This window comes from Pseudonaja textilis, chromosome 3, assembly GCF_049901715.1.
Source record: "Pseudonaja textilis isolate UNSWEBS1 chromosome 3, rPseTex1.2, whole genome shotgun sequence".
NCBI lineage: Eukaryota > Metazoa > Chordata > Lepidosauria > Squamata > Elapidae > Pseudonaja > Pseudonaja textilis.
The window spans coordinates 73,818,092-73,832,577 of record NC_141992.1 but is presented as its reverse complement, the minus strand read 5'-3'; the positions used below and the strand labels follow the sequence as shown (position 1 = coordinate 73,832,577).

The following is a 14,486-nucleotide window of genomic DNA, read 5'->3' as shown; positions in this document are numbered from 1 at the left end:
GTATCTCTCTAGCAGAAACTAAATCTTAATTCCACACAATGTTGTGAATATACTGTACATGGGAGGTAACCTGAAAATGTATCTATAAGGCTTATATGATTTAATTTCAGGTTCCATCCAAGAATCATATAGTTGAATACAAGTTCACATTTCCACCTTGTGCTACTTTGTTGCTACAGTGACACCTACTGGCAAGCAGTTTAAAATACACCTAAAGGAGGCCATGAATTCTTAATTCATCTTTCACTTGCTTGAGCTTTCCTCAAATATATTGGGAAGAATGGACAAAGTTGAAGAACTGAATTTATGTTGTTTACCATGTCACCTGGTATCTAACACCACCAAGTCTTTCAAGGGGAAAGACAGCTTGATAGTTTCAATTCCCTGCCTCAGACGCTGCTTGGATTTTTCTCTTGCTTGATTGGATATTACGCACATGGTATGAAGAAAACAAGATATGGAAGGTGGGGGAAATGCACCTTTAAAAAAAAGATCCCTTTTGCACAGTTGAGAGGTTGGAGGTTTTTTTTATTACAGAACTCAAAACATGTAACCAACTGAAACAATCATGAAATTATTTTCGCTCCTTGTTATTTTAGATATGTGAAAATTTATTTAACCAATTTTCACAACTGAATTTTTGGTTTACCAGTGGGGCTGTACTGACATTTATATGGCACTATACTACAACGTTTTCCGTTTTCTTGTAACACTGCTGAGCTTGTGGATGGGTCTTCCAATTGGTAAGAATTCTTGCCCTTCTGGTAACAGAGTGATCAATATTCTTATCTGTTTTCAACACCCAAACCAGAGTTTCAACCTTTTGTTCTGGGGGCCTGTAACAAACTCCCTCTATTACTTCAAACCGAGTTATTTTTTCTTAGAGCTCCCCCCTTTTTCTTTACGTAGATAATGAATGTTGACTTCTAGCTTTCTCTGCACTCTTTTCTGCAGGCAATAGAAGGTGAAAGTGGGATTGATCCTATCATTCCATTATTTCACTCTTGAACAGGTATGCTCTTCCTGTACTGCTGACTAAGCAACCTTGTGTTACTGAACAATTTTGACAGAGATCACTATGACAGCACTGCTATGTTTGGCTGTATTAGAGAAACCACAGTGAAATGGTGACCAATGAGCCAGATGAAGACCCAGCGAGGGGAGAGGTGTACCATAGGTGGTATTCAGCAGGTTCTGACTAGTTCTGGAGAACCGGTAGCGGAAATTTTGAGTAGTTTGGAGAACTGTCAAATACCACCTCTGACTGGAGATCTTACAGTTTCCTTCCCCTGCCAGGCCCACCAAGCCACGCCCACAGAACTGGTAGTCAAAAAATTTGAATCCCACCACTGAGCTGTACCCAGATAAAGGGAAACTGGTTACATTTTGCTCCCATCCACGAGCAGGCACCTGATTATATTTATAAATTAATGAGAATTCATAACAAGTTTAAAACACTGAGATAGTCACAGGATGCTCTTTGGCTTAAGAGGAAAATGACCACTTTCACGCCATGATAGTTCCTCTGTTATGGAAATATGAAAGAAAAAAACAAAACAGATGCAAATGGCAAGTCCCCTTCTTTGGCCACTGCAGCAATATCCAGTCATAGTCCCCTTCTTTGGCCACTGCAGCAATATCCAGCCATCTGAACACTATTCAAGAGAGGGAACAACGGCAAAATCTCCAAGATGCTCTTCTTTCATCCTCCCAAATTTTAAAAAGCTGTTTAACAGCAGGAGGAATGCCAGCTTTGGAGTCAGACATTTCCCTCTTACAACCACAACTACATTTAATGTGATTGTGTTTGCAAAGAACAAAACAAATGCATATCATATGAATTAAAACTACAGATGAGGCAGAGTATTAGCAATTACCTTTTATCTCTCTTTTGTGTGAAGAGGTGGTGAGAGGATTGTTATTATTTGTTACTTGAGGACTGGCAATCACTTCGAAGGTACTTAAGTGATGTCATTATTAGTCACCTAGAGAGAACCTGGTGGGCTCATAGCAAACCCTGTATGCTCTTAAGTGGTAGGTTGTCAGCATGGACTACTCCACCAATCTTTTTGTTTTACAATTGCTGATACACTCCATGACACCCCCTTAGTAAATAGGCTCTTTAAACACTCAAAAACAGTGTTTCTCAACCGTAGCAACTTGGAAGATGTGTGGACTTCAACTCCTGGAATTCCCGAGCCAGCCTGCTAGTCGGGGAATTCTGAGAGTTAAAATCTATACATCTTCAAAGGTGAGAAACTCTGCCTTAGAAGATATACTTAAATGTGTATCAAAAGGTTAGGATTACAATTAAGCCTAGATAGGGATGATATAAAATACTCAGAGATGCTTCAGACATGTTGTCCTTAGTCCGACAAAGATTTCAAAGTCAGAACAAACTCCATTTGTACTGATTATATTGCGAAGTTAGCAAAATAACATTTTAGCAATCTTTCAAAATAAAACTACGGCTGTATGCCATTTTTGGTACCCAGAAGAATTAAACTTCAGCTCTGTAAATCAATATATAACATTTCAGTGGACCACTTACTTTTCTTTGTCCAGAGATCCATTTTCCTCGTTTTCCATGTCAATGGACAGCATGGAGATGTCAGTGGGGTCTTTTACGTCAGGAACTAAATCAATAAAGAAAAAAAGTCCATATGTTTACTAGCATTGTAGTGAATGTTGTAGAATGTATTAAACTTTGCTTTTCCTGAACTGTTTTTAAACAGAGAGAAAGAACAGACACAAGAGATTTTCACACTGCGTAATTTTAAAAGCAACTTCAACAGAGTTTAAAGAAAAGGTCTTTAAATAACCAACGAAGAGTTTCTAACAGGTTGCATATTAATTCATTTTAGCAAGGATTTTCTTGGCCAAAAAGACAGTGGAGAGGTTTCTGCAAGTTTTTATCTTTTATCCATTCTTCACCTGCACAGGTGAAGGCATTTCTAGACATGTCATGAAATCAGCACCTACATTTCCACAAAACATATTTGTATTTTTCTTTAAAGTTCATCTTCTTTTTCAACATTTGGCTCTCTACTAAATTTGGTGCTCCGGGCAATGGGATGGGCTCCCCCTAGCAACAGGTTTGACAATAATCCTGAAGAGATGAATGAAATATGAGCATTAATAGCAGACTTTGAAATGACTCTAAGAATAAGAAGGCAGAGAAAGCACGCAGGGCATGCCTTCTGGAATTCTTTCCAACTGCTTAATAGCAACACCATGGTTATGAGACCAGAGGATTGGGGGTGGGCTGAAGAACAAGGCAATCAATACTGTCACAAGTTTCTGCCCCTCTGCCTCCCTTATAAGGATGTATGGAGTTGTTTCGTTGTTGTTGGGTTTTTTTTGCAGGTCCTGGTCAGGAGGAGTCCATTTTCAAACTCAGTTTTGCTCTGATTAGCTTCTCTCCCACATCAAATTTGGTCCCACTCTATTTTTGGAGACGACACATTAGACATAGTTCTAATCCCCTGTACATAATTTCTTTCTAACATTCTATTGATTAGAAAGAATGAACATGGGTATAGAATAGATATGTGGTAACAATATACACCTCTTCCAACGACCTATTCCATTCCATCAAAATTATGTACTTATACAATCCCCTTTGGAGGATTGGAGATATAGTTATCCAAGTTTACAGGTGAGATTATTCCCAATATTGTACTGAAGTCAGTCTGAAATCACATATCTGAAAGGTAACCTGGTTGGAGAAGATTGTTGTAACCCTTCCTCGTTTGCTTTAATAACTTCTGTTATCCTTTTCTATACCTTTTCTAGCTCTACCTTATCCTTTTTGAGGTTTGGTGGCATCACTTTTCTATCAGAATCTTTCCAGATCCCATACATATCATGTGATAAATTTATTAAGAAATAAACAAACACTTTTATTGTGAGAACTAAAGTAACATGAGCAGCTTATTTGAATACAGAAAATCCTTCAGTTTTCCTACACAGAATGCAGTTACGGGATCTCTAACCCACTGCCATCAATATTTTCTACAACACCTCTTATTTAGCGGGAAAACCCCAAGTTAAATATGAGTTATTAAAAGATGCAAAGGAAAGAAGAGGATTGGGCTTACCAGATATGAAACTATATTTTGCTGCCGACTGTTAGGTTTGGATGAAAGAGTGAGTACTGTATTGTAAGAGATAGGCAGCTATTGGAGTGTGAAGTCACAATTTTTAGGTGGCAAGGTTATCTGTGGTTTCATAAAATTAATATAAATGTAGACTTTAAAAATGAACACCAGGCAGGCTATTTTTAGAATATGGAATAAATATAAACTTATATTCTTCTGAAAACAAATTTGTGGCATTCAGCACAAGAAGCATTTTATAGATGGGAAATAATAAATAAACATAAGTAGTTAATGTATCATGATATATTAGAAATTTCTCAGGAGGACTGCAAAATGAAATCAAGAGATTTGATAACAGGATACCCTTGTCAATGGTTTTTATGAAAAACTTACAAAAAGGTAAAAGTGAATAAAATATGTTATGGCTCGGAACAGAAGCAAGACCGAATTTGAAACAGAATTGTACAATGATGAATGTTATTGCTAAAATGTATTAAATTTTGTTGAAATATGAGACAGAAGAACAAGGGGAAATGAATGATAAAATTGGCTATAATATACAAATGGAAAAACATGAGGTTGAAAGGACGGAACCTTGTATCAGGTTTTAACTTTAAAGAGCATTTTTATAAAATAAAATAGTATTTGTCACCAGAGAAATGGTCTAGAATGTATAAAGGCACCTTGAATCTTTTTATGTGAACATAAAAAGACATTTTATCATGCTCGACAGACATGTAAAAAAACAAACCCAAAAAACCTCAAAACCATAAGATACAAATACATTAATTCAGAAAGTTTTAAAAATTAAATAATTGAAAGCAGAGACTTTTCTTTGTGGGCTAATAGATAAGGAAGTAAAAAATTTCATATAATTTTCTTTTTAAATATGACAACTGCAGCGAGATCATTTTATGCTCAGAAATAGTTTAACACTACCCACAAATAAGGAATGGCTGGTAAAAATGATGGAACATGTAGATAGATGAACTCACTTTGATCAGAGAATTCTAGACTAAGAGATAACTTTGAAATCATATGTGTATTTGATGCAAAGGAAATTAGAAACTTCTATTTTTTATTTGTTCTTTCTCCCCCCCACCCTTTTTCTTTGTTTTCTTTATTCTGTATTAGTTTGGGGGTAATTTTCATGTTCTCTTTTAATGAAATATATATAAAAACACCTCTTATATAGGGAAAGTATCTGTTTTCTTGGTGAACAGCATTCAAGATCAGGAAATTTAGATTAAATTAATCTAAATTAATTTCCTCAAGCCTTTTTGTATAATTTGAACCTCAGGAGACTTATTTAATTAAGGTAGATGGATGTTTTCTAGCCATTTACCGTACTTCTGTGCCCTGAGCCCCAAGTTCACATCTGTGTGTCGTGTGTGTGCTTGTGTGTGTCTATTCTATTAATCGCAGGTTCTTTTAAGTAATCCCACTGTTTTGCATTTTCTTTCCCTAAATAGCACACCTATCCTCGCCTTGATCATCATCTTACTCCAAGCATGATCAAAGAAAGCCATTTTAGCATTCCTAAACAAGTCTCAGCTAAACTGGGCCTTACTTTTCCTACCACTATGTTTTGAATAATCCATTTTCTCTTTGATAATATTTCTACTTGTTTAAAAATGTATTTTTATTAATGAGTCCTTCATGGAGATAGGTCCGTTTTTTTTTCCTTTCCACCTGTACTAATTCTTGATAATACCAGTAGTTCTTAAAAGTGGTTTTTTTTTTTCCTATTTAATTTGGAATCGTGGATGCTTTGGGGCTTTTTTCCCTGAACTTCTAAAAAACCAGCTTTCCAAAAACCCAATGAATTTATTCACCATTAATATTACAAATTTCCAAACGGCATGGACATTCCCTCTCTCCCTACATATTGCTTATAGCTCCACTTTATCAATTACTTCATCCTAGTTGGTCAGGATTAAGTTTTGGCAGATCCCTTGTTCTTTTCTCCAGCTGGGAGCTGAAGCTATCTGCAAATTGACTCTAAAACATATTGGATATCTACATCCTAACAGTTTCTTCCAACAGTGTCAGTATAGTTTGAAGTCCCGCATAACTATACGATTCTGTAAAAGTATTATCTTCTGTTGCACGAAAAATGCTATTTCTACCATTAGCTCATCACTGTCAAAGTTTAAAGGCTGCTGAGTTATGCACATACAGTGCCAGAAGAAATATAATTAATGCAATTTCCCAATGACGTTTTCTTTAAGCCAATGCAGGAAGCTGCTAATTTAATAATGTAACTAGAGGCAAAGGAGTCAGTCCTGTGACAACAGCCAGTTCTATATTAATTCTTTTATCTGGCATTGTCATCACTCAGACCTGAAATATTATGATGATGAGCCAACGGCTCACTAGAGTTTCTTGTACTGTATTCTCACCTCTCTCTAATCTGACTGGTTGACAACTTCTGATTTTGACCTAAATTCAGTTGCTGTATCTGGTGTAACCTGGCCTATACTTTCTCCCTACAGTGCTTGGGCTTTACTTTTGGACAATAGAAGCATAATTTTAAAACAGAGAAGAAGCAGACAAAGGTTTGATTTCATGGCATTGTGTTTGCAACTATTGTTTAGCCATTTTAGTGTCAAAACAATGCTATCTGCAAGGACAGAATGGAATGGGATAGAAATCTTTCCAGTATCTTTAAAGCAGAAAACTGGGATTGCTTGACAACTGATTCTCTTGTTTCTTTCTCCAGATTACTTTCTGGAAGAACAGCAGCAAGAGAAAGGAGACAGCAATCACAGCTCTGCCATTTTTTTAAGTCAGTGCTGGCACGAAAAACAAAAATAGCGAAAGTATTTTCAGGCAAATAAGAGGAAAGGATCCAGAAAGATGAATAGGTTTTTTTGTTCCTTGTCAGTAATTTTAGGGATGCCACAGCTTCATTAAGTCTGAGAAAATGTCGACTTTTGCCCTTGGACTGGGTGACATGTCTGAGGAAGTGTATTTCCACACCTGTGAAAAAGCAATGCTGAAGCGATTCTAGAGAACTTTGATACAGATCCAAACAATAATGGCAGGAATCTGAAGGGAGAAAATACCATATTATGGTTTTGACACTCTTTTTCCATCTGGGAACTTGGAAATTATCATTTGAAAACATAAGATTTTATTTTAGATCAAATCTAGATTAGATTCTAGAATTATTCTTTTAATGCCATTCTAACCTAGGCGCTACCTGCCTGACAATATAGTAGCCTTTGCTTGAATTTCTGCCTTCCTCAGCCTAGTACATCTTGTAGCATCTTATAATTCTGTATCTAGAAAGGAAGGGAAGATGGTATTGTATACGGTATCTAAAGGCCTATTTCACAGATGAGGGAAAAGACTTCATCTTTGTGGTGCCATAGTATATGATTAGATTTCATATATTAAAGGAAGGTCATTAGGAAGAAGTAATGATAAGAGCATGTCTAGTTTAATTGTATTGTTTTTCTATACCTGCATATTACTGGAGAATTTGGTCTAATGGTTAAAGGCACCAGGTTAGAAAGCGAGTTCAAGTCCTGCCCCAACCTGAAAGCCTGCTGGGTGACTTTTTCTCTCCCTCTCTCAGCCAACTCACCTCACAGGGTTGTTGTGGGAAAAATAGGAAGGGAAAAATAGGAAGAGGAACGGATATTAAGTATGTTTTCCACCTTATTTATAAAAATAAAAAGATATAAATAAATATATACATATCGATAAAAATAAGGTGTATGATTTCTCTCCCTCACTAGAGATTTTCAAGCAGGGACCAAATATACCTACACCTATTAAAGTATACATTAATTCCAAATTTTGGGGCACCAAGCAGCAATTTGGATAAGCTTGCAAGTCTTTCTCCAAATTCTGTGGTTCTGTATTTTGTAACCATAAACACATATGTGTGTGCTCACTGTTTTCTTGGGAGCCAAAAGAAAAAAGCACTGCATTTTTTTTAAAATTCCTTTAACAAGAGGCAGACACGATGTGGCTATTTAGGAAAACATGATTCAGAGGTTGTATTCAGGTCTTTCTTTTATGTAATGTCTTCACTTACTGTAAAACCTTTCCTAGCAAACAGAAAAGTGAAAGAAAATATTTCACTTGCTATGTGTCTGACTGTTTGAAGTAACAGAGTTGAGAAAGCAAGTTAAAAAATAGGGCAATTCTTATACTTAGAAATTAAAGAAAACCATGATAGCCTTAGTTGCAGTTTCAATAAAATTCCTCCTGTCTTTTCCAGAACAGCACACGGAGCTCCAAAAATCCAGGATTTGCTTATGTTTATGCAACCCAGGAGAGAAGTTTATTTTATCACTTTACACCCCAAGCCACTTTCTTTGGATTGTTTTTTTTCTTTAACAGTAATCATGTTTGCTAGTATGAAGACTCAATAAAAGCAAATGGTTTAAAGAGATTTAAAAGAGCAAAATAATATATTTTAATTTTATTCTGTAGATAGAAGATATACAGTTGACTTCTTTATAATGCTCACTGACCAGATTATTTCAAACTGATTCACATTCACATACCCCTAAGGATTGTTAACTATGGCTGTATACACATTCCTCAACTGGTATCACATCAAGAATTTTATTCACTGTATTCACTTGCATAAGAGTGAGATATGAGTCAAGGGGAAAAACCACTTCTTTAAACATATGTATGTAGAAAACTGGAGAACCAGTTTGATGTAGTGGTTTAAGTGAGTTCTAGTCTTACTTTAGGCATGAAAGCCATCTAGAAGACTTTGGGCCAGTTACTCTCTCTATCCAACCCGTCTCATAGGGTTGTTGTGGAGAAAACAGGACACAAAAACATCAAGTATGCATGATGCAAGTTGACAGAAAATAAAGGCAAAGAATTAACAAAAATTAATAAATACATAAAAATAGGGTTTTTGAAGGGAGAGAACTCCAAAACTTAAGATATGCTTGCTCCCATAGAAGTTTTCCATTTATTATTTACAAGTAATCTTCAATTGCTGACTGCTCATTCAGGGACCATTCGAAATTAAAACAGCTCTGAAAAAGATTTATGACCAGTCTTCAAACTTGTAAATCTTATAGTGTCCCTGATGTCACAATTCAGATGTTTGGCAACATCATGCAGTCATATGATGACTATTTATTACCGTCACAGCCAGCTTCTGAGAAGTCAATAGGAAAGCTGGCTGGAAGTTGCAAGTCATAGATATTGCGCTTAATGACCCACAGTGATTCTCTTAATGACTGTATCGGAACTGACGTCAAAAATTTGGTGGACTCATGTGATGTTTCACTTTATGACTGCATCGCTCAGTGGTGGAATTCTTAGTCCCAATTGCGGTCAATAGTGAGGACTACTTATAATTTTTCCATCTTGTCTTCACTGTTGCCATATACCTTATGTGTGGAATGGGAAGGACATGAACTGGAGATATTGACTACATACTTCTGCAGCTGTACATACAGAAGTCGAAGGAAAAAGCATTATTCATTTTCTTAGACACTAATTATCTGCACTTTAAGTGCAAGCAAGCAAGAAATTTGTCAAGAGCCACATTAACTGTTCCATCATGTGTACCCAGTTCTATAAGGTTGCATTCTAATTTGGTTTTCTGTGATCCTTAAGTTTTCCAAATATGGCTTTAGTTTTTTTTAAGAAAGAACAACAGCTGCTTGCCCAAACAATCAACAGTGTTGTTGAATACTTATCACCAGTCAAGATTCTAGCTTCCATCTGCTGTGATGGCAAACTGTGTTGTGCATGGAAGTTCCCGCCTTCTACAAAACTCCATCATCATGGCTGGTGAAATATGGGACTTCAGGGAACCAAAAAGGCCCAGCAAACTGTCCCCTGTGATCGGAATCCATGCCTGTAATGCTCTTACTCCACATAAGGCAACTTATGATCTGAAGCCCTATATTCTTTTTCCCCATGTTCATTTTTTCTCTCTCTCCAATTTTGAAATAGAATTCTGCAAACCTGGAAGTCCCCCTAACTTACTGATATCTCTTTCATGTACCGGAAGGGAGGGGGCAGAGGCAAGAGAGGAAAATTTGACTGCATTAAAAGGTGCATGTAATGCTTGAACACCAGAAATGGAAGGAGAGATGAAAGGAAAAAAAATGTAGGCACATGCTGAAAACTCCATTTTAAAGGCACTAAGTATCTGGAATCAAGAGTCCACTCACTAAAAGAGGTTAGAATAGTTAAAAATTAAAGAAGCTGAAGTATAATATATCTGGACAGCATCTGTGGAAAGAAGGCTGATTTAGAATTTACAATGGTAACAGCAATAATTTTTTCTCTTAAAGGGTTTCCTAAGCAGTACTTGAAAACATCATTAAAAACAAATAACACTCAACTTTTAAAAGACAACTTAAAGAACTATTTAATCGACTCAATAACAAAGCTGTAAGACAAAACACACAATTGTCTTTGCTTAAATTCTGTATTATTCTTTCTTACTACTTTGGTTTCTATAGTAGTTTTGAATGTTCAAAGTACTTTACCTGAATTTTTTTTTTTACAATTACTTCAAGGATAAGTAACCATCATGTTATGTATTTGAGATTGGGAAAGCTGAAACCTCCTGTATGTAGCCCCCAGTTTGATGTTGTGTGCACCTCCACTTTCCAAAACTGAAACACTGGGTAAAGCTGCTTGTGCAGCACTCAGTAACTTTTCTGAGTCTCTTCTTGAATTGGGAAATGATTCTTTCCATGGAAGAATCCATGGGAATTCTGGCCAATGGAGGAATGCTAAAAGCAACAGTTAGCAAGCACCTTGCATTTCCCCTATCATGGTCTACTTTTACAGTGCAGAAAAGTAGTTTAAAAAACCTGACCAGCTATTTGGGGAATGGTGGGGGTGGGGAATCAAATTGTCCTTTGCTCCAATGTAAAAAATAAAATCTCTTTCTAATGAAGTCCCAGTATGTGGCCAAGGAAAAAGTGCTGCTCACCCCACCTGGTAGTCTTTGGGCTACCCAATTCCCTGGGACTGCAAAGAGAGATAAGAGATGATTGCTTCTCAAATTCCACAGAAAGCTTATGTCCAGGGGAAAGTGATTTGCTAGGCAGTTTCCTGAGAGCAGTATGGATAGAACAACAGACATCTGAATAAGTAATTTCCAGATTCATAACTTTTCTGCCTCAGCCACTATATGGGTACAAGAATAATGAAAAAAATGGGGAAATTGTAAATAAAGCTGAATGTTAAAAGTATCAGGACTCAGAATTGTCTGAAAGTGTTTTTTACTTTCTGATAAACTGGATTCTGCTTACACTGTACTTCAATAGTGGCAGCACTTAGCTGATTTTGACTTATTTCAAAAAGCTAAGCAAGGTTGAACATAATAAGCACTGGATGGGAGACCACCAGGAAATCAGGAATGCATGGTTAGCCCTTAGATGGGAGGCTTAAATGGGCTTTACGTTTGAGTGGAAAATCAAAACAATGTTCTGGTAGAAAGCAATGCAAACAGGTTTCATATTCCCAAGAAAACTACACGACTATGTCTATGAGGTCATTAGAACCTGACTAGACAGACGTTATATTTTTACATTGTGACAAAAGACATATTTAAGAAATGCCTCATCCTCATCACATTTCAAAGTTGAAGCTTGTACTGAAAACAGACTTTAAGGATGAAGCACCAAGACATCTTGCAAATCTTGCTTGTAAAAATTCACATTGTGTAGACACAACTGTCAGTAATGTAATCCTCAATCTTCACCCCTATCCTCCCACAAAGAAAGTATCTGCAATACAAAATAGCATCTTGAAGGTTGGCTGCATGTGCTTGCATGTACGTTACACTTTGGCATATAAAGAGAATGCAATTTTTCCTCGTACAGCCTCCGTTTATTCATTCAGAGGTTGCTCAATTTTTAAAACTAGCCTGATTGCTCAGGGTTTTTGCTGACAAAATACTTGTAAACTGCTTAGAGATGGTTATCCTTTGATTCAATTATTTATCGTTACTCTGGTTCAGGAAGGTACCATTCATAAAAGCAAGAAAAGATGTGTAAAGAGAAGAAAAACTAACTTGGAGAAAATTTGAGGTCAACTGCCATGTTTGATGCTACCCACCTGAACCTTAGCCTACTTAATTTGAAAAATACAGGTGTGTGAGAGATGAAGAATTTTATGGGTAGCTCTCCACCTGCAGTGTCCAAACAATTTTGTTTCTCAGACCATCCTTGGCAATGTTGTAATGGTTGAAATGAAATCAAAGCACAAACAATTTTCCTGTCATTTTAAAATCATAGCTTAAAGTTTTTCTGTTTAGAAATTATATCATACGTAATTTGCAGTCTTATTTACCCACTAAAAGATGCAAAGCTTTGCATACCCTTCAAAATGTCAGAATCTGCTTTTGAAAGAAGAAAAACAACTTCCTAATCCATTCTGGACAAACTTAAGAGGGGGGGGAAGCAGTATTTTAACTGGAATGCAAAACAGGACTGAAATAAACAAACCAAACACCTCACATTTTTCTCTTTGCAATGACTTTAAAAGACCCCAGTACTCTCAAGGGTACCTGCTAATAAAAATGATAATGCAAATACATTTTCCCCACATTAAGACTGCACTTTTTTGCTTGTTAATAAAGATTTCCTCCAAGAAAAAAAAAATACTGTAGCAAGCATTTACGTTCATGGAGGAAAAATCACTACTGGTGTTTTCACAGCTCTCAGGCTGCATATATTTCTTTATCCCTTTGGGATCATCCTCAGTGCATCACTAAGTCTTGCTTTTCCAGTTTCGGATTGGTTAAATTTCCCTAAACACACACCAATATAAAACATGCCTTTTGAAAGCAGCTGCTTCAGGGCAATGCTCACAATTAACTAGATCAGAAACAAAGAAATGGGGGGAAGAATTAAAAGGACGGAAAACATCCCATTCTAAAGAGAGCAGCAGCAGAAGACTTCACTTACCTTTTCTCATATATACATACATATAAAGCCTGCAAAAATATTGCCTTCCTCTCAGCACAGCAGCAGCCACATGCCGAGTTCCAACTAGAACACCGAGCGGCCAATCAGAAGAAGCTGTCATGGAGGACGGCATGCTGGGAATCGTAGTCCAAAACTCCAGAATAGACCGTTTGGGAATAAATCGTATTTATAGACCCACCATTTTTGTGTTTGAGGACAGTGAGTGCCTCAGGCTGGATTAGCAGGTTGGAGTTACAATTCCGAAACATACCTCCTCGGGTGTAAAACTCCATGAAATCACAGCAGCATCTTGCAAATAAACGTGCGAAAGGACGGGGTGTTAAAAAAAATAATAATCAACAAATCCGTCCATCCTTTACTTACGATGAAGTCATATTTTAAAAGCACACATTTATAAAGCTACGAAGTAAAACCTTGCACAAGGAAGGAGAGGGAAAAAAATTAAGGCAAAGGATAGCGTAGGCGCAACAGTGAGAACTTAAAATTATTCCCCCCCGAACTTCACCCTTTTGTCTTTAAAGGGAAAGGATTATTTTAGTCCAGAAAGAGTGATTCGCAATTAATTGAGAAGGCACTATATGCACCAAATTTCCTTCCAGCATACTCACTATTTCTAGTAATACTAATATTGTTGAAAAGAAATCAGTGTAGTTTATAACTGGGAATGAGCAGAGGTGATGAGAATATAGCATGCAATTGGTTGAATATACTTCGTTAAAAACAACGGAGCAAAGAAGTCAAATGCATTAAGAAGCCAAGAAAATCGTTCCATTGAAGAACTGCAGCAATGACAAATTTACCCAGCCTAAATGCTTCCCCTTTCCCTCTAGTTAGCTAAATAAAGTTGGAATTGTTTTTCTTACCTGTGTTCATAGATTCCAGGGTGATTGGAATTGACTAGTGTAAATAGCTTTTTTCAGAAAGGAAATGGGAGAATTTCCCTCTTCCTTAAACCAGATGGACACTATTACACTTCCCTGGGATAATGCTGCTATCCCAGAGCTGCTTTGCCGGAGTAGCCCAAAAGGGGTGTCATAAAATCCTTAATGGAACTAAACTTTGTTTCTATGAGCATCCTCTTTCCACCAATGAGCAGTCGGTTGTTTCTGCAAAACTTACAAATAGGACAATGCAGCAACAGGCCTCATTCCTAAGAGCTGCATTTGTACTTTGTATTTTAGCCTAGCATTTTTGCAAAAAGGTAATTTCTCCCTTGAGTCAAACCTGATACTTGATTAGATCAAGAGTCAAGTGCTTGATGTAACAATGTTGTGTTGTTTTCTTAGCAAGAGTAAGAGCGAATTACATCTGTACAATATTGTCTTATTTTAAGATTACTTTCCACTTCTCAGAGTAGCTACCAGTGGTAAGTGGTTACAGCAGTACTGCAAACTAACCTTGTCCGAGTTGAAAAAAAACTAGTCAACTTATTAGCCTCGTTGGA

The 14,486-nt window shown here is 36.7% G+C and overlaps 1 protein-coding gene across 1 annotated transcript in view; it reads right to left on the bottom strand.

Annotated features, from left to right (window-relative positions):
* SAMD13 (sterile alpha motif domain containing 13) overlaps positions 1 to 13,241 on the bottom strand; it is a 32,734-nt gene extending 19,493 nt beyond the window's left edge. The window contains exons 1-2 of the mRNA XM_026700117.2: positions 13,022 to 13,241; positions 2,552 to 2,636 (exon numbers count right to left, since the gene is read on the bottom strand). Of these exons, the coding sequence (XP_026555902.2) occupies positions 2,552 to 2,636; positions 13,022 to 13,154 (218 nt within the window). The 5' untranslated portion in view covers positions 13,155 to 13,241. The remainder of the gene's footprint in view (positions 1 to 2,551; positions 2,637 to 13,021) is intronic.
* Positions 13,242 to 14,486: the final 1,245 nt, after the last annotated feature.